At 38.2% G+C, this 26,496-nt stretch overlaps 2 protein-coding genes and 1 long non-coding RNA gene across 20 annotated transcripts in view; 1 reads left to right on the forward strand and 2 right to left on the reverse strand.

The window, feature by feature from the left end:
• Positions 1-1,359, reverse strand: part of ZGRF1 (zinc finger GRF-type containing 1) — a 96,905-nt gene extending 95,546 nt beyond the window's left edge. For 3 of the 15 annotated variants that reach the window (XM_055385191.2, XM_055385196.2, XM_055385198.2), the window contains exon 1: positions 818-1,040. The gene's annotated coding sequence lies outside the window, so the exon portion shown is untranslated. Of the gene's footprint in view, positions 1-606 lie in introns of all 15 variants that reach the window. The other 12 variants (XM_055385197.2, XM_055385193.2, XM_055385188.2 and 9 more) reach the window with 8 other exon arrangements.
• On the forward strand, positions 893-22,251 carry LARP7 (La ribonucleoprotein 7, transcriptional regulator). Of its 4 annotated transcripts, none has more exons than XM_004040294.4 (13): positions 893-1,206; positions 9,365-9,568; positions 11,081-11,181; positions 11,315-11,398; positions 11,518-11,682; positions 11,756-11,849; positions 11,918-12,268; positions 12,366-12,510; positions 14,208-14,359; positions 15,122-15,243; positions 17,741-17,900; positions 18,729-18,820; positions 21,908-22,251. In XM_004040294.4, exons 2-13 carry the CDS (start codon positions 9,367-9,369, stop codon positions 21,986-21,988), a joined length of 1,749 nt encoding a protein of 582 aa, XP_004040342.1. In that variant the 5' UTR covers positions 893-1,206; positions 9,365-9,366; the 3' UTR covers positions 21,989-22,251. The 4 variants fall into 4 exon arrangements, with proteins under 4 accessions (XP_004040342.1, XP_004040343.1, XP_055241175.1 ...); XM_004040295.5 differs by lacking the exon at positions 893-1,206 and adding an exon at positions 1,405-1,570; XM_055385200.2 differs by lacking the exon at positions 893-1,206 and adding an exon at positions 1,488-2,636.
• On the reverse strand, positions 11,447-13,425 carry LOC109026633 (uncharacterized). Its single transcript, XR_002005661.3, has 3 exons — positions 13,342-13,425; positions 12,134-12,186; positions 11,447-11,695 (listed from the first exon to the last, which is right to left on the reverse strand). It is a non-coding gene; the product is annotated as an uncharacterized lncRNA (long non-coding RNA).
• Positions 22,252-26,496: the final 4,245 nt, after the last annotated feature.

Genomic DNA, 26,496 nt, shown 5'->3' on the forward strand with positions numbered 1-26,496 from the left:
CCTTTCTTATCTTAGTATTCATCAGAAAAAATTATTTTAGACAACAGCATCATATATATTTAAGTGAGATGCAAAGATAGAGTTTTTTCCAAGTGTTCATCTGTCCATGTCTACCAGACAATTCACCTGTTGACCGACTTCTAATAGGTGAAAGATTAATCTCCAAATAAGTTTTTAAAGACCCCAGATGTTCTGTGATAATTATATACATACATACATACACACAGATATACGTACATACACACATATATATACATATACATTGTGCTACTATATGTACAGAAACAATATATATACATAAAACTCGGTGTTCTCAGTAAAGTATGAGCCATTATTCATTTAAATACAAGATATTTTTCCTTTTTTTTTAAACAAGGAGTATTTTTTGAACCTAAACCTGAACCTCTAAATAGTTCGGATAACAAAGTTTTGGAATCACGAACTCAACATTGTTAACAAACCATCCAGTCCAAATAAACAAAGGAAACCCACATCTCATTTGCCAAGATTCTAATAACCATAATCCTGTGTCACCAAATGACAATGGAGACTTGATCCTTTCTCAGTCCTAAATACAAACAGCAAAGCCCTCTTTGGTCCTCATACCTACTCGAAATTGCAAAGCAAGGCCTGGGAAAAACGGTGAAGAGGCACCAATTATTACAAGCAGTCCGAGTAGCTGTGACTGCGACCACCCCAATCCTGGTTCCAAACAGCATCCTTCCCGGTTCTCTTCTTAAGGAGCAGAGTCTTTCGTCCCTTCGCCCCAAATCGCTCAAGTCATTCCTAGGAAATCCCGAGAAACACTTCACCTCACCTGTCAAATTGCACAAAATCCACTTTCGAATTTCTCCCGCGAAACAATATGACGTCATTAACGCGGGACCTCACCAGATGAGGACCCAAAACTTGGCCCGCCCACCTCCGCCTAAGCCAAAAACCGCCGCTTTCAAATCGCCAATCAAATTCTTCCTTGGCTTCGAGTCTCTCAGCCGGCCGCGCTCTCCGATGCCCAGCCCTCCTGGAACCACCTCGCCTGTGACGTACGTGGCGCGCGCACTGCCTCCGGGCCCGTCTTTCTCAATTGGGACCGGAAAACGTTGTCGCTCATCCTATGACGCAAAAGTAGCCAAGACTATCAGGATCCGGAGACGGAAAGGTCCGAAGGCCGCAGTACTTGACCCTGTATTTTGGGAGTCGAACGGAGTAAGTTACAAGCGGCCTATAGGGTCGCACAGCTTGGGCGAAGTCTAATTAACTCTCCGTCCTTTTTCTTGCCGTCCACTCTATCATCTATCGTCCTTCTTACCCCGCCCCCCCGTCCTGCACACCCATCAGTTCCTTGGCCTAGTTATCTATGCGCACGCGCAAAAGTCTTCGGCAGCACTTGTAGTTCCCGTTTTCAGAGAGTAGGGGCGCATAGGGGCCCGGTGTGGGGAGGTTTGGGGCGCGCCCAGCCTATGTCGGCATCCTTGCGGAAGTACGGGTGCCGAGAGAAGCAGTAGTCAATAAAGAGAGTGCCGTATTTCGCAGGTTGGAGCTGAGCTGTGGCTGCCAGAGGATAGCGAACGTGAGGATTTATATTCTAAAATAATCATCTTCTTTTGCAGGACTCTGCCATCGTCCTCAAAGAGTAAAAAATCCAGTTACGGAAGGGAACTAACACGTGCTGGATATGGTGTGCAGAGTGCGTTAGCAAACTTAAGAGAAAACAAATGATAGGACACAGGGTGGTGGAAGATCTCAAAGAGTAAGATGCCATTTAACCTGGGCCTTGAAAATTTAATAAGGAAATTTAGACGAGAAGATTCAGACAAAGCAGAAGACACAGGCCACTATGTGTTGAGGGACTTGAATTGTAAGCAGTGACCAGAACAATGATTCTTAACCTGTTGTGGCACACTTCTTTTGAAAACTTAATTATATGGATTAGCTTCTCAGGAAAACGTGCATGTACCTATTAAAACATTTTGCGAGGCTGGACACGGTGGCTCATGCCTGTAAGCCCAGCACTTTGAGAGGCCGACGCGGGAGGATCACTTGAGGTCAGGAGTTCGAGACCAGCCTGGCCAATATGGCAAAATCTCGTCTCTACTAAAAACACAAAAATTAGCGGGGAGTGGTGGTGCACACCTGTAGTCCCAGCTACTCAAGAGGCTGGGTTGGGAGAATCGCTTGAACTCGGGAAGCAGAGATTACAGTGAGCCGGGATCGCGCCACTGCACTGCAGCCTGGGCCACTGAGAGAGGCTGCGTCTCCAAACAAACATTTTTCATATAATTTCCTCAGGAGAAATTACGAAATACTTTTAAATAGCAAACAGACATAAATGACTGGGTGTCTTGTCTGACTCACTCTTCCAAGTTATCTATGTCTTTCGTGGTCTTTGAACTATTTTTCAACCGTGTAACTCGCTACAGCATCATGGAAATTAGGTTTGTCTAGTAAAGATGCAATTAATTATTGTCCTGAGCAGTATTTATTAATATTCATTTCAACGTTCCCGAGTGCCTGTGTACCTGCTTTTTAAATTCTCCTTTGAACTGGTTTTTAGCACTTAACTGGTTCCCTTATTTACAGTCAAGCACCACATACCGACAGACCGCATGTATGACAGTGGTCCCATAAGATTATAGGTGAGTAATAGGCGACAGTACCTAGGTTTGTGTGAATACATCATAGAATAACTACATACTCAATGATGTACTTACTCACCTGACTGTGCATTTCTCAGAATGTGTCCTTGTCGTTAAGCAACCCATGACTGTGCTTAAATCTTTACCATGTATTCATTTTATATTTGTACAAGAGTCTTGATTTTACGTTATCTTTAAAATGTATCATTTACAATTTAATGGAGCCCACTAGAATTCTTGTCCAGCCAAAGTTGCATGGACTTCAGATTAAGAATTCCTGAGTCAGAACATAGAGTCCGTGGTGATAAATTGCGGGAAATTCTACCAAAAGGTAGACAATGTGGGATCAAACATACCTGGGACAACTTACTTAGCTAGCTTTGGCCAAGTCACTTAAACCTTTTTGAGTTTTTGTATTAAGAAGATGGAAGAAACTGCTACCTAGTGGGATTGTGAGGATTTACAAAAGTGTATATAAAGTTACTGGTATTGTTACCCAGTAACTTTTATTCTTCATTTAAAGCCAGTTAAATGTTACTTTTTTTTGTTTGTTTTGAGACGGAGTCTTGCCCTGTCGCCCAGGTTGGAGTGCAGTGGCACTATCTCGGCTCGCTGCAAGCTCCGCCTCCCGGATTCACACCTTTCTCCTGCCTCAGCCTCCCAAGTAGCTCAGACTACAGGCGCCTGCCACCATGCCCGGCTAATTTTTTTCTTTTCTTGTATTTTTAGTAGAGACGTGGTCTCACCTTGTTAGCCAGGATGGTCTCCATCTCCTGACCTCGTGATCCGCCCGCCTTGGCCTCCCAAAGTGCTGGGATTACAAGCGTGAGCCACCGCGCCTGGCCAAATGTTACTTTTTTTTTTTTAAACAGTGTTTTCATAAACTGCATATTGTGTTATGGGAAGGTGCTAAGGAATTTCTAATGTTGCAAGTTTTGACAGAAGCATCACAAAACCAGGTCTGTGTTTTAGATGGGTTATACATAGGCTCCTGTTGAGAATGGGTGACTTAACAGAACAGTTTATAAACTATTGGCATAGTCTAGTGACAGTTGTAGCAGTAGTTGTAGAAAACACTGGATGGAGATGAGAGCCATTTCAAAAGTCAAACTGATAGGATTTAACAAGAGATTGGATAGAATAATTGGATAGAATTATTGATAATTGGATAGTTATCAATAATTGATCGTTATAGATTATCAATTATAGAATTATAATTATCAATTATAGAATAATTGATAATTATAGATAATTGGATAGAATTATTGGATAGAATAATTGGTTACTTGTGTTCTATATCTTAGCAATTTGAAGTGTTTTATTTACATTATTTTGGCTAATGCTAACAGCCTTATTATGTAGGTATGATTTTTATCCATATTTTATAGACGACAGAGAGATGGGGTAACTTGCTCAAAATCCACACAGCTAATAAGTAGTTTGAATGGTTAACTTGGTGGAATATGGCATCCTTAAATAAGTTGAGGATGGTAGAAAGAACAGGTGTGGATAAGAAAGACAATGAGTTTGATTTGGAATGTGTGGAGTGACAATACACATACCTGTTATCACAGGACATTGAGAAGTACAGACTTTGAGAAGGATCAAGACTAAGGAAAGTATTGTAACTTCTGATTTTCTGCAGTCAATGTATAGAGAAGCTAAATTATTATGTCTTATGTTCCTTGCTGTTTAAATCGAAGGTAAATCATTCTGAACTTAAATACTTCAAGCCACAAAAATAATCCTTAGGAGAAAGAATGAAGGAGGGTCTCTGGGCTGAGCGATGAGAATGATAAGGAAAGCCTGGCTTCTGGGAAAATTGTGGCTTTCTGCGCCTATACATTTCTGTCTATTATTCCTTAGATGTTGGGCTTTGACAAGGAAATGAATTGGAGAGCAGGTAGTCTGCCCTTTATAACTTTGTTTTTTCAAGAGAGAAAATTAGCAGTGGAGCCTGCTGTAGTGATAATCATAGCCTACGTTTGTGTTTGTTCGTTTTTGAGATGGAGACTGAATCTGTCTTCCAGACTGGAGTGCAGTGGTACGATCTCGAATCACTGCAACCTCTGCCTCCTGGGTTCAAGCGATTCTCCTGCCTCAGCCTCCCGAGTAGCTGGCATTACAGGCATGGGCCACCACACCCAGATAATTTTGTTATTTTTAGTAGAGACTGGGTTTCACTTTGTTGGCCAGGCTGGTCTTGAACTTCTGACCTCAAGTGATACACCTGGCTCTGCCTCCCAAAGTGCTGGGATTATAGGCATGAACCACTGCACCTGGCCTATTTGTATTTTATTTACATCCCACAACCTTACAAAGAATTTGAAATGCTTAACACTTTACAGGTACTTTTAAATCTGTTTTTTTATTCAACAGATACTTAGGTACTGATGAAGTTAAAGCTCCTGCCTTCATAGTGTCTACATTCTGGTGGGATAGATAGACAATAAAATTAAAATTCCAGGCCGGCCATGGTAGCTCACACCTGTAATCTCAGCACTTTGAGAGGCCCAAATGGGCAGATCACTTGAGGTCAGGAGTTTGAGACCCGCCTGGCCAAAATGATGAAACCGCATCTCTACTGAAAACAAAAATTAGCAGGGTGTGGTGACAGCTGCCTGTAATCCCAGCTACTTAGGAGGCTGAGGCAGGAGAATCACTTGAACCTGTGAGGCAGAAGTTGTAGTGAGCCAAGATTGTGCCACTGCAGTCCAGCCTGCACAACAGACTCCATCTCAATAAATAATTAAAAATAAAAAATAAAGTTATAATTCCAGGTGGTGACAACAAGATACAAGAATAAAAAATAGTGACTGAGGCAGTGGACGGAGTTAAGGTCAGCAGGGAGGGAATATTTTAGATTGAGCGGAAAGAGGTAAGTCTCTCTAAGAAGTGACATTTGCAGAGACCTAAGTGAACAAGGAAGTAATTCATACAGATACGGTAAGGAAGGTAAAGGGAGCAACAAGGGCAAAGGCCCTGAAGTGGGAATGGCCTTAGCATGTTTAAAGAACGAAAAGATGGTTGTTATGTTTGGACTGAGCCTGTTGGCAAGAATTGTGATAGATGAAATTAGAGAGATCCCCAGGCCAGATTATTTAAGGTCTGGTCAACCACAGTAAGGTTTCTGGACTTTATTTTGAGTGTGATAAGAAACCTCTGAGCTGGGCGCGGTGGCTCACACCTGTAATCCTAGCACTTTGGGAGGCCAAGGCGGGCAGATCACCTGAGGTCAGGTGGCCAACATGATGAAACCCCGTCTCTACTAAAAATACAAAAAAAAATTAGCCAGGTGTGGTGGCACATGCCTATAGTCCCAGCTACTTGGGAGGTTAAGGCAGGAGAATCGCTTGAACCTGGAGGGGGAGGTTGCAGTGAGCCGAGATCGCGCCACTGCACTCCAGCCTGGGTGACAGAGTGAGACTCCGTCTCAAAAAAGAGAGAGAGAAAAAAAGAAACCTTTGGAGGAGTTTGTGTAAGGAATTGGCATGATCTGATTTACGTATTTAAATAGTAATTCTATCTGGAGAATCGATTATAAGGAAAGAAGATTAGAAGCAGGCAGACTAGTAATAAAGTTCTTGTAGTTGTTCAGACAACGCAGTAGTAGCTTGGACCAGGTGCTTGTGATGGAGGAAATGAGAATTATTCATATTTGGGATATATTTTAAAGTTAGAGCTAACAGAAATACTGATGAGTTGACCATGAGGTGTAAGGAAAAGGGAAATTAAGAATGAGTTTAAGGCTTTTGCCTTTTCAGCAATTTTGTAATTGGTGTTTCTGAGATAGGGAAAATTGGTGGGAGGGGATTGTTAGCACTTGAGAGTCCTATTTTCACCATGTTAATTTTGAAATATCCTTTAGATAAACTAGTGGAGGTGTCAGGTGGACAGTTGAATATTGGAATGGGGAGCTAATGAGAGAAGATAGATTTGTAAATCATCAGCATAAAGCCAATGAGCTTAAAGCCAGGATCCTCAGAAAGAATGAGTGTGTAAATGAGAAGGAAGCCCAGGACTGAGTCCAATTTAGGCATCATGTAAAGGTGTAGGGCACAGTGGGAGAGGTAGTGTGAAAGGAAATTGAGAAACTGAGATTGCAAAAGGAAATTGAAAAGGAAGAAAACCCGTTTGGAAGCTATATGAAGAAAATATTTTCAAGGAGGGAGTTACCAGCTGCATTTGCTGCTGAGAGGTCAAGTAGACAGTGGAGCTCATTGAGGAGCTTGTTTGCAGTTTCTCTAGAATGGTGAGGAGGAAAGCCTGACAGGATGGGTTGAAGTAAGAGCATGAGGTGAAGAACATGGTTATGTGGTACTCAATGACACCTCATTGTTTTTCTATTATTAATTCTGACCTATAGTTGTGTTTTATGTCTTAAGCTAGCATCACCTAAATATGTCATTACTTGTATAATTTCAAAATTGGTACTTGATTGATCTACTGAAACCTAAAATGCCAAAATGTACTTCTGTTGAGTTTGATGAGAATGCATGTTTAGTTGGAGATTTGAGGTGAAATGCATTAAGGGCTTTGTACCCTCTTACTGGATATCACTTTGAAATACATTATCTGTTTCTGTTACTATCAGCAGCATCACTGTAGCAGTTAGAGATTCTAACCAGCAGTCAGACTCAAGAGATGCAAATACTGTTTACCAAAGAAAGAGTCAAGGCAAAAGATAGGGTAGATGCAGCTTCTTCATCCCACCAGAGGCCACCAAGCCATTTACCCATATCTAGCAATTACCCAAATTCACTACTTTTTTCTCCCATTTACCCACAACAGGCATGTATGCCTTCCCTAGATAAGGACCATGGTGTATTTAGGACACTTTTTTTTGACACATAAAAGCTTTAACCTCTTTTGCCTATCAATCTGTTGTTCTGGTCACGTAGGCATAAGGCCTCCATGCCATCTAATAGCTGCTCCAAACCAGGTGCAACATGGGAAACCGATACATCACTCCGCATTAGTCTCTCCAGTTTCCAAGAAGACTGTATTATAGGAGACTGAGGTTATTTATTCTCAAGCAGCCTGTATTATCCCAGGCCTGATATTAATCCTTTGCTCCTATACCACTAGTGATTCAATTCATTCAACAAAATCGAGGCACAATTTATTCAACACATTTTTAAGTGACTGTGTGGCAGGGACTGACAATATATCAGTAAACAAACAAAAATCTCTGATTTCATTGATCTTACCATCTAGGAAGGATAAACAACAAAGAAATAAATTGCATAGTGGTAATAGTAATGTTAGAAGATGATAAATGCTATGAACAAAAATAAGGCAGGGGAGTTACTGTGTATGTATCCAGAAATTTGCATTATTAAATATGGTTGTGGGAGGGGACCGCACTGAGGTGACATTTAAATAAACACTTGAAGTAGGAGAGCAAGCTGTGTTATCTCTGGGGATATGTGTTTCAAAGAGAACAGGTTTAAAAGACCCCGTTAGACATTGCTGGGTGAGCTTCAAGAAGTGCAAGGACTGTATGGCTGGAGCTGACAAAGCAAAGGGGAAGAGATACTGAAAGTAACTTGAGGAAGGAGGGGGTTAGAAATTGCTGCCCAAGAAATAAACACTGGGATGAGAAGGCCACTTGAAAAGGCTGATTTATGGCTGGGTGCGGTGGCTCACACCTATAATCCCAGCACTTTGGGAGGCTGAGGCTGGCGAATCACCTGAGGTCAGGAGTTCGAGACCAGCCTGGCCAACATGGTGAAACTCTGTCTCTACTAAAAATACAAAAATTAGCCGGGTGTGATTGGCAGTGGTGCCTGTATTCCCAGCTACTTGGGAGGCTGAGGCAGGGAGAATCGCTTGAACCCAGGAGGCAGAGGTTGCAGTAAGCTGAGATCATGCCACTGTACTCCAGCCTGGGCAACAGAGCAAGACTGCCTCAAAGAAAAGAGAAGAGAAGAAGAAAGAGAAGAGAGAAGAGGCTGATTTCTACAGCTTACGAGTTGAATTCTGCCCCTAGAAAGCAGAAATTAACATTTTAAAAATCAAAATTGCCAGGCATGGCGGCCCATGTCTGTAATCCTAGCACTTTGGGAGGCGGAGGTGGGCAGATCACCAGGACAGCAATTCGAGACAAACCTGGCAAACATGGTGAAACCCCGTCTCCTACTACAAATACAAAAATTTGCCGGGCATGGTGGCATGTGCCTGTAGTCCCAGCTACTTGGGAGACTGAGGCAGGAGAATTGCTTGAACCCGGGAGATGGAGGTTGCAGTCAGCCAAGTTCACGCCACTGCACTCCAGCCTGCACAACAAGAGGGAAACTGTCTCCCAAAAAAAAAAAAAAGTGAATACAACTTCTCTGGGGTGGGGCGGGGGCGGGGGGGTGTTGCGATGGAGAGGGGGTGTTGCGATGGAGAGTGTCCACATCCCTTAATCTTACACTTTTCACTTACTGACTTAAAAGTGCAGCTTAGTGAGATAAAGGTGTAATTTTTTATATTATTCTAGGATAATCTGGCCCTGTGTTTTAAAAGGTACAAAGAAACTAAAGCTATGATCCCTAACATAGAAAGTAAATTATTTTTTAAATTTAATTTATTAAATATAAAAATGAATGTTCTTTCTGTTTGTCTTCTGATGGCCAAATGTGAGTCCATTATTCTCTCAGACAATTAAAGGCTAATCTAAATGTTTAACTATATTAGCTATTGTGGTGATTTAAATATTTACATCTTTTTCTTGTAATTCACAGGAATGGAAACTGAAAGTGGAAATCAGGAAAAGGTAATGGAAGAAGAAAGCACTGAAAAGAAAAAAGAAGTTGAAAAAAAGAAACGGTCACGAGTTAAACAGGTGCTTGCAGATATTGCTAAGCAAGTGGACTTCTGGTTTGGGGATGCAAATCTTCACAAGGATAGATTTCTTCGAGAACAGATAGAAAAATCTAGAGATGGATGTAAGTTTGCTTCAGTAAAGGAACCAATTTTTAGATACGGTTGCCTTTAAATTTACTTATAAAATAGTATATTCTTTCTTTTTTTTTTTTTGAGATGGAGTCTTGCTCTGTTGCCCAGGCTGGAGTGCAGTGGCATGATCTCAGCTCACTGCAACCTCTGCCTCCTGGGTTCAAATGATTCTCCTGCCTCAGCCTCCCGAGTAGGTGGGACTACAGGCAAGCACCACCATGCCCGGCTAATTTTTGTATTTTCAGTAGAGACGGGATTTTACTGTGTTGGCCAGGCTGGTCTCGAACTCCTGACGTCGTGATCTGCCCACCTCAGCCTCCCAAAATGCTGGGATTACAGGCGTAAGCCACTACACCCAGCCTAAAATAGTATATTCTATAATGTGTATATTCTTTTCTGTAAGTGTTCCATGTAATCTGTTCTAATTTTTATTTAGTGAATGACAATCTTCTAAATAAAGACTGTTGGTAAGAGTTTAGGCTATATTAAATAAGCAATTTCAAATCAAAGCTTATAAGTATTTTGGATTTAATTGCTTCAATAACCATTCATCATGTGTAACTCGAGAGTGCTATACTTAAGTTCATACAAGAAGGCATTTCACCTAGCTCAATGTTATTTTTTGTTTCATTTTTTTGAGGCAAGGTCTATCTTTTTTCCCTAGGCAGGAATGCACTGGCTCCATGGCTGCTCACTCCAACTTCTGCCCCCACCTCCACCCCCTCAGCCCCACCCAAGCAATCCTCCATCAGCCTCCCCAGTAGCTGAGAACACAGGCAAGCATCACCAGGCCGGCTTTTTTTTCTGGCATTTTTAAGAGATATGGGGTCCCACCATGTTGCCCAGGCTGGTCTTGAACTCCTGAGCTCAAGAGATATTTACCTTCACCCCTAAATTGCTGAGATAAGAATCATTGAGCCACCATCCCCAGTTGCTAAATTTCACATAGCCAACCAAGAATCATTGAGCCACCATCCCCAGTTGCTAAATTTCACATAGCCAACCTTGTGCTTGTTTCTAATAGGATGGGATCCAGACATCCTCTTTGAATGTCTGGGTATTGCTAATAATTTGTGTTCAAATCTTAATCTGCAGTTACATACACTAAAATGTGTCATTTTAGGTCGCCAAATATGCAATGCCATTTAGACCCTCATACAATTTTTTGTTTTTGTTTTGAGTCTGTCTCCCAGGCTGGAGTGATCTCAGCTCACTGCAACCTCTGCCTCCTGGGTTCAAGCGATTCTCCTAACCTCACTCTCGAGTAGCTGGGATTACAGGCGTGCGCTACTACACCCAGCTAATTCTTTGTATTGTTAGTAGAGATGGGGTTTCACTATGTTGGCCAGGATGGTCTTGAACTCCCCCATCCACCCGCCTTGGCCTCCCAAAGTACTAGGATTACAGGCATGAGCCACTGAGCCTGAGGGGCAGGTTAAATTGTACCAAATTGAATTAATCCTGCTGATACACTAACATATTAACTTTTTCATTTTCTTTAGATGTTGATATATCACTACTTGTGTCTTTTAACAAAATGAAAAAATTGACTACTGATGGGAAGTTAATTGCCAGAGCATTGAGAAGTTCAGCTGTTGTAGAGGTAAGAATCAAGAATAACTACTGTTTATATTTATAGTTTATAATTATAAAGAATGTTAACGTAATGATTATATGATTATAGCTTACAATTATAAATAATATTAGTTTTATTAATGTAATATACTATTTTAAAGCTTGATTTGGAAGGCACCAGAATCCGGAGGAAAAAACCTCTGGGGGAAAGACCAAAGGATGAGGATGAACGCACAGTGTATGTGGTAAGCTTAAGAACCCGGGTCCCCAGTCAGAAACTGGCACAGAAACAATATAATTAAGTTAAAAATTTATTGGCATTCTGATTGTGAAAAACTCTAATATTGCTTTTAATTTATAATAGGAGTTACTTCCCAAAAATGTTAATCACAGCTGGATTGAAAGAGTATTTGGGAAATGTGGCAATGTTGTTTATATAAGTATACCACATTATAAGTCTACTGGAGATCCAAAGGGATTTGCGTTTGTGGAATTTGAAACAAAAGAACAAGCAGCAAAAGCAATTGAGGTAGGTCCAGATCCTAAAAAAAAAAAAAAAAAGAAAACAAGTATTCAAGTAGTAACTTTTGCAATCATTTCAGTTTCTTAACAACCCACCAGAAGAAGCACCAAGAAAACCTGGCATATTTCCTAAAACAGTGAAAAATAAGCCCATTCCAGCCTTAAGAGTTGTGGGTGAGTATTTTTCAATATTTAAATAGATGTAGTTGAAGTGAGATGAACTAATGATGGCACTTTTACAGAAGAGAAAAAAAAGAAAAAGAAGAAGAAAGGCCGAATGAAAAAGGAAGACAATATCCAAGCCAAAGAAGAAAACATGGACACAAGCAACACCAGCGTCAGTAAAATGAAAAGATCCAGACCCACATCTGAGGGCTCTGACATTGAGTCCACTGAACCCCAAAAGCAGTCCTCAAAGAAAAAGAAAAAACGGGACAGAGTTGAAGCATCTAGCTTACCTGAAGTCAGAACAGGGAAGAGGAAGAGAAGCAGCTCTGAAGATGCAGAATCCCTAGCTCCCCGATCAAAAGTAAAGAAAATTATTCAGAAAGACATCATTAAGGAAGCGTCAGAAGCTTCCAAGGAAAATAGAGGTAAAACTACAAGGTTTTAATTAGATAAAATTAAGCTTCTGTTTCACCCATTTCACAGCCCCATGTCTTAACGGAGTGCTTTTTTATTTATTTCAAGATATAGAAATCTCTACTGAAGAGGAAAAGGATACTGGAGATCTAAAAGATAGCTCTCTCTTGAAAACAAAAAGGAAACATAAGAAAAAACATAAAGAGAGACATAAAATGGGAGAAGAAGTTATACCATTAAGAGTACTATCAAAGTAAGTCTGTGGTTTAAATTCTGTCATTGGCTTAACAATCCATCACCATTGCTAAAGTGCAATTCCAATTTATATTCAACAGAGTTGCATATTAGCAACAGTAATGGCCTGTAGCCAAGAACTGCACACAGTGTGGGCGTTAACGCAATTGCTGATTAGGTAGGAACCACCACACTCAAACATGGAAGCACTTATTTTTGTCATGTCACAGCAAGTGCCTCCATGTTAAAGTAGAGGGGGCCCCTTAACAGATGTAAAAATACAAAATAAAGCTTAAATATATGAGATACGGTCAATACAATAAAGTTCTTTTCTAAAAAAATATTAAAAATGTAAAAGGAAGACTTACCATCACCAAAACATGGAAGCACTTACTTCTTTAGTTTCAAAGCAAGTACATCCACGTTTAAGTGGTGGGGAGCCCAGTCTTGGAAAAACTTAGAATCCTTTAACCTGTAACAAGCTTAGTAACCTTAAAACACAATAACAAAAAAATTTTGTAACAGAAGGTGTGCTGGCTTGGAGACACCTCCACTGAAACATGGAAGCACTTACTTTTGTTTCACACAGCAGGTACCCCCATGTTAAAGCAAAGGGGATCCCTTCAACCTCTTTAAGAGAATGAGGTTAGCGTGTTCTATTTTGGAGAAGTAAGTTGGATTCACTCCTACTAAAACATGGAAGCACTTACTTTTAAAGTCACAGAAAGCACTTCCATGTTAAAGTTGAAGGGAGCCCACCCACATACAACTTCTTTGGACTTCAGAGTATTTAGAGCTGAGGAGAAAGAAAACAAAATGGCATACCTTTTGAAGAAAAAAATTTCTTTACCTTCCTGAACTAGTTCCCAAAGATTCCTGTTCTCCTCCAGAAGGGTAAAAGGCAGGGACTTCAGCCACTTCTATTTATACTATTCTTAACTCTTGAATTCCTTTTGCCTTTTTATCTCAGAGAATCATTACAAGGGCCTTTTGTTATTTTAATGTATCAGCTCTCAGGGAATGTATGATCCTGGGTGGGTCTGGATCCTTTTTTTTTTTTTTTTTGAAGTATACAGATGTCAATGTTAACAGCTAAAACCATTACCACAAGATATCTTCCTCTTAAAAAAAAAAAAAAAGAAAAAATCTCCTATCTGCTTGTTTGATGGCATAGATTAGGGTAACAATGAGTGCTCCCACTGAGCTGAGAAAGGCATTGTGTTTCTATCTGGAGGAACTCTGTTTGAAGAAGCATCTACATGTTAAGTGTATGTATGCTTCCACGGGGTGTTTTGTTCTACTTAGAAATTCTTTTTGATTCAAGTAAATACTAAGGAATGTTATCTCTCAAATTGGAAGCAGTTTAACAAATCTTTAATCTCGCCCTTTTCCCACAGAGATGACTGATTTAGTAAATGTTACTAGTTAAGGAATTAATGCTAAAATTTTACTTTTAATTTATAAAATACTTCAGACACTCAAAAATTTAATTGGCAATCTTAAAACATTTAATCTGAATATTGGGGGAAGAGGAACTCCCTTAGCTTATTTGCTAAATGTCTTTAGAACCTAGGAAATATTTTGAATATGTGTTTAAAGAAACAGGAAAGTTGGGTGGAGGAGTTGCTCCAAGTCATTGTGAATGTATATATTTAGATATTTCCATATTTACTTTTTATATTTAGTCATCTGTTATCACCATTTCTTTCCTTGTAGGAGCGAATGGATGGATTTGAAAAAAGAGTATTTAGCGCTACAAAAAGCTAGCATGGCTTCTTTAAAAAAAACAATATCCCGAATAAAATCAGAGTCAGAAATGGAAACAGACAGTGGAGTACCTCAAAACACTGGAATGAAAAATGAAAAAAGTAAAGATCACTGATAGTTTTGACAACATTATAATGTACTTATATATGTAAATGCTATCTCTGAGTTGTTATAAATTTTAATTTTAAAAAACTTGATTATTCTATTTCATTATTAGAACAATTCTTGATTTGTTAAGTTATCCAGATGTGTTATTTACTCTTGATACAAGAATATTTAAAAGGCTCATTTAAAACAATTTTTTAAATAACCTGAGTTTTCTCTACAGTTTTCATTAAGCACATGAGTGCAGAGTTTGTAGACTGAGCAAGTTTGTAGGAATGAAGATTGTAGTTTCTCACCTGTTAATTTCATTCTGTAGTACGCACCACAAGCAGGAACAAGTTAAAGCAGAATTCCTATGAATTCAAAATTAGGATACATTTTAAATTCTCATTTCTTGTAAAAATAAGTGTTCACGTTTGAATAATGTATTTAAAACACAGTATCCTTTAACTTTTTTTTAACTTTATTGAGTAAAAATTTGCTGTTCCTTTGTTCAGGGAGAAGGGGCAAATTTAAAGGCTTTACGAATGCTCTTCTAGCAGTAACAGTTTGCATGTAGAATAATAAAACTTTCTGAGTTTTATTCATGGTATTTTGAAATAAGCAGTATGACGTATAACGTTTGTTTATTTTAAAATTAAATACGTTTTAAATTATTTAAATCTGCCTCAGGAATTATTCTAAGGTAGTCCTCCTAAGTATTAAATTGTTGTTAAGTGTAAGAGATTTAGTCCTGGTCTTTTTCCTTTTCTAATCAGCAGCCAACAGGGAAGAGTGTCGCACCCAGGAGAAAGTTAATGCAACAGGACCACAGTTCGTGAGTGGAGTGATTGTGAAGATCATTAGCACAGAGCCTCTACCTGGCAGGAAACAAGTCCGGGTAATGATTTTGAGCCCCTAGGGTATTTGTTCCTTTCTTCTCTTATTATTTCCCTGTGTGAAAATGTTTTGAATATGGAAGATAAAACAAATCAAGTTAGAATTTGTTTCCCTATGGTAAACTACTGTACAGTTTTAATTCCATGGTAACTCTTAGGTTTAATTTTGAAGCAAAATCTAGAGGCTGAAATTCCTCACTAAATCTATATGTAAGCACAGTTTAAACATCCTTCTCTATAGGAAAATTGTAACTTTGCTTATTTTTATTGGCACTGATTTTTTTTGTATTACCTATGTGCTGATTATCTTTAAAATTTTAATTATAGAAAAGTGTAAAATATTTTTGAAAACCTCTTAAAATTTTTCACGCATGTGCCGAAAAACCCATAGTTCTATATAATTTACGCTACAAACTGCTGTACATACAGGTTTATAATTTTTTCGCTTTATACAGTCTATCTTCTGTAGCCTTTTATACCACATTGGTAGCAATACTTTCTATTAGGGAAATTATATACTTTTAGGTGAGAGTACCATATCTTATTTACCCTTACCCTGCCTGTCACCCATTTAAGTGAATCCTTTTCTTTTTAAAAAGTGTGAAATGCTCTGTAACATACCACATATTTTAAGTATTTTCTTATACTGACATTCATCATCACTTAGTATGTTGTTTTGGTTTTACATAGACTCATCAGTCACAGGTTTTAACTTGAATACCATTGAGGTGGTGGTTTGTTTATCTGTAAGCCCTCCTTATCTGAAATACTGTCCTACAATCCTATAGCTGTCACTAAGAAACAAATTTTGATTCTCTTTGCAATGTTGGTGAAGGATTTGGCCAAATCCAAATTGCTTTTACCAGCTTGCGTTTCAGGAGATGGCTGAAAATTGAGGGATGTAAATACTGCTCTGATTAATCAGATTGCAAAACATTTAATACAAAAATTGCTCAGAGTTATTTCGAATCAACTCATTAAATAACTTCTATTATTTAAAGGGTAACTTTATCAATTACAAATTCATCATTTATGATCATCAAAATCATAAAATCAATCCCTGCATTAATCCAGTTAGTAGTTACTTACATTTTGCTGAAACAAAAACTGAGCTGTGTTGGTTACAACTGTCTGTGACTTGCCCATGTGATTACCAGGCTAATTTGTCATTCTATGGGTTTTAAATTCTAAGGGTTTTAAATCAAGAGATTAGCCTGACATTATAATGGATATTTAGTATATATCTTTTGAGTTGTAGTAATTGAATATGCTCAAAAGTCAGTTATAAAACTCATTACTACTACTGAATGCATTCAAATTTCAACAATACTGAGTTTTTTACTTGCTTTATATCTAAATTTGGTACTAATTAACTAGGTAAAGAAGTGGGAAGGACTAGCAAGTGTAAGTCTCTGCAGTTTTCTTTTTTTTAATTTGGCAAACAGTTACTAAATGCCTGTTTTGTGATAGTTTGCTGAGTGTTGGGATGAGTTAAGATCTAGTCCCTGGCTTCTAGAAACTCACAGATTTTATTATATATTTTTTATTATTAACTGATAAACTTTTCTTATTCTATGATGAAATAATACTTCCAGGTATTGCTCAGTTCTTTCCGTAATTCAAACATCTAAAATTCAACATCTGAAAGTAATCTAAATTAGTTATGTCTGAAATTTTAGGCCAAAGCGAAACGGAGGCAAGATAAATAAGATTTTTCCCCCCCATTTAGGAATCTCCAGTTACTTCTTTAGCTTTATGAATGGAAGTTGATGAATTAGGAATTAGTGTAACATTCCTGCATAAATGCATTGTATACTCTGTAAAACCTGCTGTGAAAAAAAAAAGTTGATTAAGAATGCAGGAATCTGGTTAATTTGCCCTCACAGCAGGCAGTGTAGGTAAAACTTTTCCTTGCTGGGTGACCACAACTTGTTTAGAAGAGGTTACTTAAGTATTTTTTTTCAGAAAGTAAGAGCTCTTGAACAGTGTGGAAATCTAGTATTTTAGGTTTGGTTAAACTGTTTTTCATGAGTTGTTATTAAAAGTTGAATGATTTGTACACATATTTTAAAGTCATAGTGATTTTCTAAAGATAAATAAAAACAAACCTCCCTTAATCCTTTTTTTTTTTTTTTTTTAATTTTATTCCTTATACTACTCCCAGATGTGAACGCTTCCTGATTTGGGGGTTGGGGGACACTATTTCTGCTTTCTGCTCTATAAATCTGTTGTCCTTATAGAATATTCCGATTCTAGTGCAGATTTTAAGGATGTGATTTCAAGAAAATAAATGAAAATAAATTACTAGAGTTGATGTTATTCAAATCTATTTTTAAGAACATGCTTTACAGGAAATATTTGATGCAGGATATTTGCTCCTCATTAGTCTGCAAAATGCTTTATTTACATAATATATTCTGGCATAACCATTGGAATAGTTTTAGAATTATTGTGAAACTTTTTAAATTTTATTTGTCTTTCTACTTAACTCTAATGCAGGATACTTTGGCAGCAATCTCAGAAGTTCTTTATGTTGATTTGCTAGAAGGGGATACAGAATGCCATGCTAGATTTAAAACTCCTGAGGATGCTCAAGCAGTAATAAATGCCTATACAGAAATTAACAAGAAACACTGCTGGAAACTCGAGATCCTTTCTGGTAAAACTTCATAGACGTTTCCTTTTTTTTTTGTTACCATCCTTATTGTGGGTAATATATTTTCTGAGTTTGGCTAATGAAACTAGTTTTTTTTTTTTTTTGGTTTTGCTCTGTCGCTCAGGCTAGAGTACAGTGGTGTGATCTCAGCTCACCGCAACCTCCACCTCCCAGTTTCAAGCAATTCTCCTGCCTCAGCCTCCAGAGTAGCTGGGATTACAGGCGTGTGTTACCACGCCCGGCTAATTTTTATATTTTTATTTTTTGAGACAGAGGTTCGCTCTTGTTGCCCAGGCTGGAGTGCTGTGGTGCGATCTCGGCTCACTGCAACCTCTGCCTCCCGGGTTCAAGTGATTCTCCTGCCTCAGCCTCCCAGGTTAGCTGGGATTACAGGCATGTGCCACCATGCCCAGCTATTTTGCATTTTTAATAGAGACGGGGTTTCTCCATGTTGGTCAGGCTGGTCTTGTCTCGAACCCCGGACCTCAGGTGATCTGCCTGCCTTGGCCCCCCAAAGTGCTGGGATTACAGACATGAGCCACTGCACCAGGCAATTTTTATATTTTTAGTAGAGACGGGGCTTTGCCATGTTGGTGGCCAGGCTGACCTCTGGTGATCCTCTGTCCTCGCCCTCCCAAATTGCTGGGATTAGAGGTTTGAGCCACTGCACCTGGCAAAACTATTTTTTTTCTATTCTGTAATATGTGTAAAGTAGCATTAAATATAATCAAAAACTGTCCTAGTTTCTATTATTGAGAATGTAATGCCTTGAATATGGTTTTTCAGATATGTTCTTCTTTTCGTCCATTAGAGTCTTTGTTTGTTTTTAAGGTGATCACGAACAAAGGTATTGGCAGAAGATTTTGGTTGATAGACAGGCAAAACTTAATCAGCCTCGGGAAAAGAAAAGAGGCACTGAAAAGGTAATTGATTCATTTTTGTTTTTTTAGACTAAACTTTCCTTGAACGTTTAATGCCAAAGTCAGTACTAGGTAGTCATAAAATGATCGTAGTTTTGCTATTACCTAACAAAGATTTACTGAGTATATACTGTGTTTTAGGTTCGGAGGGAAAAGTCATTTCTCTAGATTTCAAAATGCATGAAATTGAATTATTTTTCTCACAAGGATACATAATTTTAATTTAGATTTTTTCTTTTTAACCAGTGATATACTTTAATAGTCTTGATATCTGGCTGCTATGTCTTGTAGTTTGGTGATAAATGATTATAGAAAGATTATCTTCATGGTAAAAACACAATGTATTCAGAATGTAGTTTATAAAGATAGGAGGCTCCATAGATAAGATGGAGAGACTTTGCATAGTGTTTCCTGTAGCAACGATAAGCTTTATTCCTCTTTCTCTAAGATAGTAGGTAATACAAACAAGCTAAAATAATTTAAAGCAAGCCCCTCTTTCAGTAATTTTATTTTTCTGTCACTTAAAATGATACTGGTCTGATCAGTAGTGGAATCACACCTGGGAATAGCCACTGCTTTCCAGCTTAGGCAACATAGCAAGACCCTGTCTCTTAAAAAGTTTTAAAACAAATTATTATACATGTAAAGGTTAGTACATTTTAAAAGTGCCTGGAACAAAGTAGGGTACATAATACCTAATATTAACTATAGTCATCAACATTTAGAAATGCATATTATAAAAGTGTAAGAAAAATTAAAAAGATGAACTTCCTTTTTTGTTAGGTGAGCACGTTAAAAGTCCTATTTCCTGTAATCTAGGTTTGTTGATTTGGGGTCATATTTATACAAAAAAAAAAAAAAAAAACTAACTTAAAAAGCAAGTGTTTTTCATCAACCTTCTTCTACCATTGCCCAGAATTTATCGTGATTTGTGGGGAGGTGTGAATTTTGTTTCCTTGAAAGGAGGCTGAACTTGCTGTGATGGGGAAGCCTCCTGTGCTTCCCAAGGATTCTTTCAGGGATATGAGGTGTTAATTTCAAAGCCAGTTTGAGATTATTCAAATGTTAAAATCACTAATCCAGAACTGGTAACTGAAGTGAAGTCACTTTGTTAAATAATACCCTTCTAATTGGTGTGAAATTTCATTTAGATTTTATATATTTTTAAAACTAGGAATAAATCTTTTATTTTTCATTTTAAAAATTTAGAGCTCGTCTTTGACTAGGAAGTTTCTTAAATTGAGTTGGAACACAACTCAGTTATGACGTCAGGATTGTCGTTAACACAATTTGTTAAGTAGCTATGGAAGTAGCAAGTTGACTCTTGTGAAATGAAACGGAGGTTAACACAGAAAGTAAGTGCTGTGCAAAGCTTGTTGGAAAAAAGGAGTAGACCATAATTAGTTTAGCCAACTTGTTTGCTAGTTAATTCAGCTAATGATTTTTGAGTGCCTTGTGTTAGGCACCATTCTTGGAACCTGGGGTAAAGCCATGAATCACAAAGTCCCCTACTTTCATGAAGCTAACAGATAAGCAATATAGTTTAGGTGATGACCAGTGCTAGACAGAAAAATAAAACAAAGTGTATTGCAGGAGAGCATTGTTAACAGCTGAGGTTGTCTGGAAAACTCTCTGCAAAGGTTATGTTACAGCCAAGACCCATAAGGAAGTGAGCGAGTAAGCCCCAGTAAAGTTTAGAAGTATAGCTTTTCAGGCAGAAGCAAAGAAAATGCAGAGACCGGAAGGGAAGATTGTCAGGGACTAGAAGACCAGTGTAGTTGGAGTACTAGGAGCATCTTAGTAATTAATGGAAATTGCTTAGAAAAAAAACTAGTAGAACATCAGTGAATCTGCCAAAAGGTTACATAAATACCTTACTGACCTGACAGCCCAATATTTCTACAACAGTGTTGTATTTGGCCCATAATTGAGTAAAAGTAAAAAAATTCTGGCTCTTAATATTCACATATGGGGCCAGGCACGGTGGCTCATGCCTATAATCCCAGCACTTTAGGAGGCTGAGGCTGGTGGATCACTTGAGGTCAGGAGTTGGAGACCAGCCCGGCCAACATGTTGAAACCCTGTCTACTAAAAATATAAAAATTAGCCAGCTGGCACGCACATGTAATCCAGCTACTGGGGAGGCTGAGGCAAGAGAATTGCTTGAACCTAGGAGGTAGAGGTTGCAGTGGGCCGAGATGGCGCCACTGCACCACAGCCTGGGCAACAGAGCAAGACTCTCTCAAAAAAACTAAACTAAAATAATATATTAAACACAAGTAAATTAAATTAGTGATGTATCACAAAAGATCAAGAAGATGAAGGAAAGGTCTGCCACAAGGGAAGTCTCCTACTCATTTTGCTAGCCTAAATCTTTGTAGTATGCCCTATCATTTTGAACACATTGGTAAAAATAGATAACAGCTACTAGAGACAGAATGAAGCTTATTTCTCTTTGGCTTTTAAAACATTTGAATTCTTTTCTATAAAAATTACTGATACTCAGCAGATAAAGGCAGAATTTATAAAATTTGTGAACAGCAGCATGGGTATGATAGAGTTCTAAACATCTTTGGATTTTAATTCACCTCAGTGATGAATAATAGGCTTTTAGTTTAATCTAAAAGTGAATTCCTTCCAATTGCCATATGGTACCAAACACTTTAAAACTATTTAAATGAATACTCATTAGAATCTATATTTTTTAGAGAAAAAGATTTGCATTTACTCCAAAGTTTAATATTTTAACTTTTTTTTTATCAAGGAAGCTTTTGGAATATTTTAGACATTTTAAACAGTTTTCTTTTTTATTCTGTGTAATTTCATTTGCCTTCCTTAAAAATATTCAACAATTTATGTAAGGGTGTAAGAAATAGGAAATAGTAAATAGCCTTAATAACAGATTTGATTTGTAATTGATTTGACCTGAGCATAATTATCTCATTTGTCATCTTCTCGCTGTTTTTAAAAAATTTCCATTTAAGCTGATAGCTGTGAAATTTTTTCTAGTCATAGTTTTGTGTGTGTGTGTGTGTGTGTGTGTGTTTTGAGTATCCAATACATTTTAATTTCTGATTTATTTCTCTTTAGTTAATCACCAAAGCTGAAAAGATTAGACTGGCAAAGACTCAACAAGCGAGTAAACACATAAGATTTTCTGAATATGACTGAAAAAAAAAAAAAACAGTTCACCTCTTAATACTTCACAAGATACTTGAGCTGTTCTTGGGAGATTCACTTTTATTATGGTAGCACTGCATAATTAATGTGTTTTTAATTAAAAGAAATATCTTTGTTCCTCAACTTGTAAATAAGACTTTTTTCTAGAGACAAATACGATGTATACCACAATTTTTCTTAAACATTTTATTTGTTGAAATTATCTTAGATGTCAGTGTCAGGTGATTTAGTAAATAAATGTGTTTTGAACATTATTTGGAAATGTGTTGATTTTGTTTTTATATTGTAAAAACAAAACATAATTGCAAAAATACATGAATATATATAAAGTTTAGAGAAATGTTTAACACTAAACTTTCACTGTACTTAGTTTGTAACTTGCAATACCTTCAATACCTTTTCATGTTGATTTATACAGACATGTTTAATATTTCATTCTATTCATTCCACTTTGCCTATCTGAGCTTCCATTGAACAATAGACCATAGGGATTGGTTCTAATTAAAATGTTAAATTTTTAAAAGAATTGAGTTTCTTCATAAATCAAGTTAAATGTTTTTTTTTGGTTAGACAAAATAAAATGTACTAGGTGCTATGAGCACAAGAAGGAAAAAATAGAGGAATCAACCTTAGGCAGAACTGAGCTGTGTTATTTTATTCAGGAAAATCACAGGAGTGAAGCATATAAAGCCTTCCCAGAATTGAACTTAACTGGGTCCATACAGGACTGTCATCTTAATCTCTTATCAAAATCTCAAGGAAGTACTCTGGACAGCCATGGAGTTAATTTCATTGGGCTACAAACCAAATCCTGAATCTGTCAGCTTTATCCAAAATTGAGGGTCTTATTTGGCCACCCCCTTCCGTGGATTGTGGGGAGGCTACAATCAGGATCTGTTCACTTCTATAAGCCAAATATTTGAGGAGATTGGCCATCTCACTGGTTGGAGTGACAGCTAATTGCTACAAAGTTAGTGCCATGGCAAGTTCCCACTCACCCGCTCCATGAAGTTTTTCTCTTTCCATGAAGGAAAGCTAGCATATGCATTTTCATGGAGGAGAAGGAAGATGTATAAATAGTTGCTAAGTCCTATTATGAGGATTATAACTAAAGATGCTCCAGTAGATCCAGAATATCAGGAGTAAATCAAGGTTTCAAGAATTCAATTGATGTCAGTGAGGAATGTCTTAAGGCAACATGGAGATGTTACCAAGTAAAATTTCAGAAATCCTCCCGTTAGCAGTTTTTAAAACTATCATTCAACAAATATTTATTGAATATCTGTGTTTGGACATTGTAACACTTGAGAAACATTGAACAAAACAAAGATCCCTCACTCATGGAGTTTATATTCCAGCAGCAGATACAGACAGTAAACAAAAATAAGTAAATTACAGAGTTTGTTAGAAAGTGACAAGTCCTAGTAAGAAAAAATGCAAGGGAGGAGAAACCCTATTTATTCTTTCTTTCTTTCTTTTTTTTCTTTTTTGAGACAGAGCCTCTAGGCTGGAGTGCAGTGGCATGATCTTGGCTCACTGCAACCTCCACCTCCTGGGTTCAAGCAATTCCTTGCCTCAGCCTCCTGCGTAGCTGGGACTACAGGTGCATGCCGCCACTCCTGGCTAGTTTTTGTATTTTTAGTAGAGACGGGGTTTCACCATCTTGGCCAGGCTGAGTTTGAACTCCTGACCTCGTGATCCACCCTCCTCGGCCACCATGCCTGGGCCACCACGCCTGGCCCTCACTTTGTTTCATAACATTTAATTAAGTCCTACAAAAAGCTTTTGCATTGACAACTATCTTTTTAACTTCTCATTGAAGTAAATCATATGTACCAAAAAGTGTACCAAAGATCTATGAAATTTTATAAAAGGAATGTACCTGGGTAACTGCACTCAAACAGATTACTTCAAGGCCAAAGATGCATGTCGGGGAAAAAAAGGAAACACATTATTAGCTGGGCAAGTTGGCACATTCCTGTAGTCCCAGCTACTCAGGATGCAGAGGCAGGAGAATTGCTTGAGGCCAGGAGTTTGAGACAAGCCTGGGCAACATAGGAAGACCCGGTCTCCTATTTAAAAAATTAACCAGGTTGTCCGGGTGTGGTGGCTCACGCCTGTAATCCCAGCACTTTGGGAGGCTGAGGCGGGTGGATCATGAGGTCAGGAGATCGAGACCATCCTGGCTAACACAGTGAAACCCTGTCTCTACTAAAAATACAAAAAATTAGCCAGGCGTGGTGGCACATGCCTGTGGTCCCAGCCACTAGGGAGGCTGAGGTAGGAGAATTGCTTGAACCCAGAAGGTGGAGGTTTCAGTGAGCTGAGATCGCGCCACTGCACTCCAGCCTGGGTGACAGAGCAAGATGCCATCTCAAAAAAAAAAAAAAAAAAAAACAGATGTGGTGACACATGTCTGTAGTCCTAGCTACTTGGGAGGCTGAGACTGAAGAATTGGTTAGTCTAGTAGCTGGAGGCTGCAGTGAGCTATGATGGTTCCACTGTACTCCAGGCTGGATCACAGAGTGAGACTCTCTGTCTCTGAAAAACAAACCAGAATTATATCAGCCTTGGAACTGATCAGAAAAATGTGATGGCCAGGCATGGTGGCACATTCCTGTAGTATCCTCCTCAGGAACCTGAGGCGGGAGAATTGCTGGAGCCCAGGAGTTCAAGACCACCCTGGGCAATATAGTGAGAGTCTGTCTTAAAAAAGAAAAAAACCACAAATGGCCAGGCACAGTGGCTCACACCTGTAATCCTGGCACTTTGGGAGGCTGAGGTGGGTGGATCACCTGGGGTCAGGAGTTCGAGACCAGCCTGGCCAACATGGTGAAACCCCATCTCTACTAAAAATACAAAAAATTAGCCAGCATGGTGGTGCATGCCTGTAATCCCAGCTACTCAGGAGGCTGAGGCAAGAGAATCGCTTGAATTCAGGAGGCGGAGGTTGCAGTGAGCTGAGATCGTGCCATTGCACTTCCAGCCTGGGCAACAAGAGTGAAACTCCGTCTAAGAAAACCCCACAAAGAAACAGATTATCAGCAACCCCTCCTTCAGTCACTTCCCAAGGGAGAACTCATCAGAATAGATTAGTTGTATCCGATTTGTGCTTTATATAAAAAGAATCATATATTTAGATGATCTTTGGTGTTACTGGTTTGCTCATTACAAGATTGTTCCTAAAAGAAAAAAACAAAAAAATCCATCAAAAAAAGACTATTTACATGATGGTATATTTATACAATGAAATACAATGCTCAGCAGTGGTTATGATTGAAGTGGAGGCCGGGTGCCATGGCTCATGCCTGTAATCCTAGCACTTTTGGGAGGCTGAGGTGGACGATCACCTGAGGTCAGAAGTTTGAGACCATCCTGGTCAACACGGTGAAACCCCGTCTTTACTAAAAATAGAAAAATTAGCCGGGCATGGTGGTGGGTGCCTATAATCCCAGCTACTCAGGAGGCCGAGGCAGAAGAATCACTTGAACCCGGGAGGCGAGGTTGCAGTGAGCTGAGATCTTGCCACTGAACCTAGCCTGGGCAAAAGAATGAAACTCCGTCTTACAAAAAAAAAAGATTGAAGTGGAAAAAAGATGTTCCAATTCAGTACATATGGTATTAGCCCATCTAGGTAAACATATTAAGGAAAATATATCTCCTTTTAAGAAGCATATATCATATATGTGCTGTTATATACATTAAACACATTTTAGAATAATATAGGAAATGAACAGTGGTCCTTTTTTTTTTCTTTTACCACATAGGATGTCCAAGTTTATAACAGTGGTTGCTTTGATGAAGAACTGAAGCAAAGATGGAAACTTTTTTTAATTTAGTATTTGTGTCCTGTTTGTATATTTTAATAAAAATGCATTATTTTATTTAATGTATTTTAAGTAGACAAATGGAAAGTTGAAGAATCTTTCAAATACAATCTTCATGTTTCATATGAAAGCCTTTGTTGACAACCACACAGTAGGACGTTGGCCCTTGAACTTAAGGTGCACTGTTGAAAAAGTGTATGAAAATTCTAGGAGGAACCGGCAACCCACTAAAATTGTTCGTTTTAGCTTAGAATCAGTCCATTTTTGCAGTCATCATTTTAGCCCTTAAAATAAAATTGGACTGGTAATTAGTATGCATATCTATTACTCAGGAAATCCAAACAGTTTTAAGAGAAAGGAATGAAAAAAAAAAAAAACAGAAAAGAATGTTTGGGAGCTTTAGCTACCATTACTAAGGAAACCAACTCTATTTGCCCTCTCTAGTTTAAAAAAGAAAAAGCCACAAAGTTTGATAAATAGTAAGGAAACAAAGGCTGAATGAAGGAATGAAAATATACTTTTAAATTATCTCAAGTACTGACAAAAGTATAAAAATACAATGACCTGAAAATTCTAGTTAGAAATTACTTTCCCTATCATTTCAATCACTCAACAAAAATTTATTGTGGAAAAAAACTAGAAAAAACATAAGAACAAAAAAAAGGCATCAAA

This window comes from Gorilla gorilla, chromosome 3 (genome assembly GCF_029281585.2).
Source record: "Gorilla gorilla gorilla isolate KB3781 chromosome 3, NHGRI_mGorGor1-v2.1_pri, whole genome shotgun sequence".
Taxonomy (NCBI): domain Eukaryota; kingdom Metazoa; phylum Chordata; class Mammalia; order Primates; family Hominidae; genus Gorilla; species Gorilla gorilla.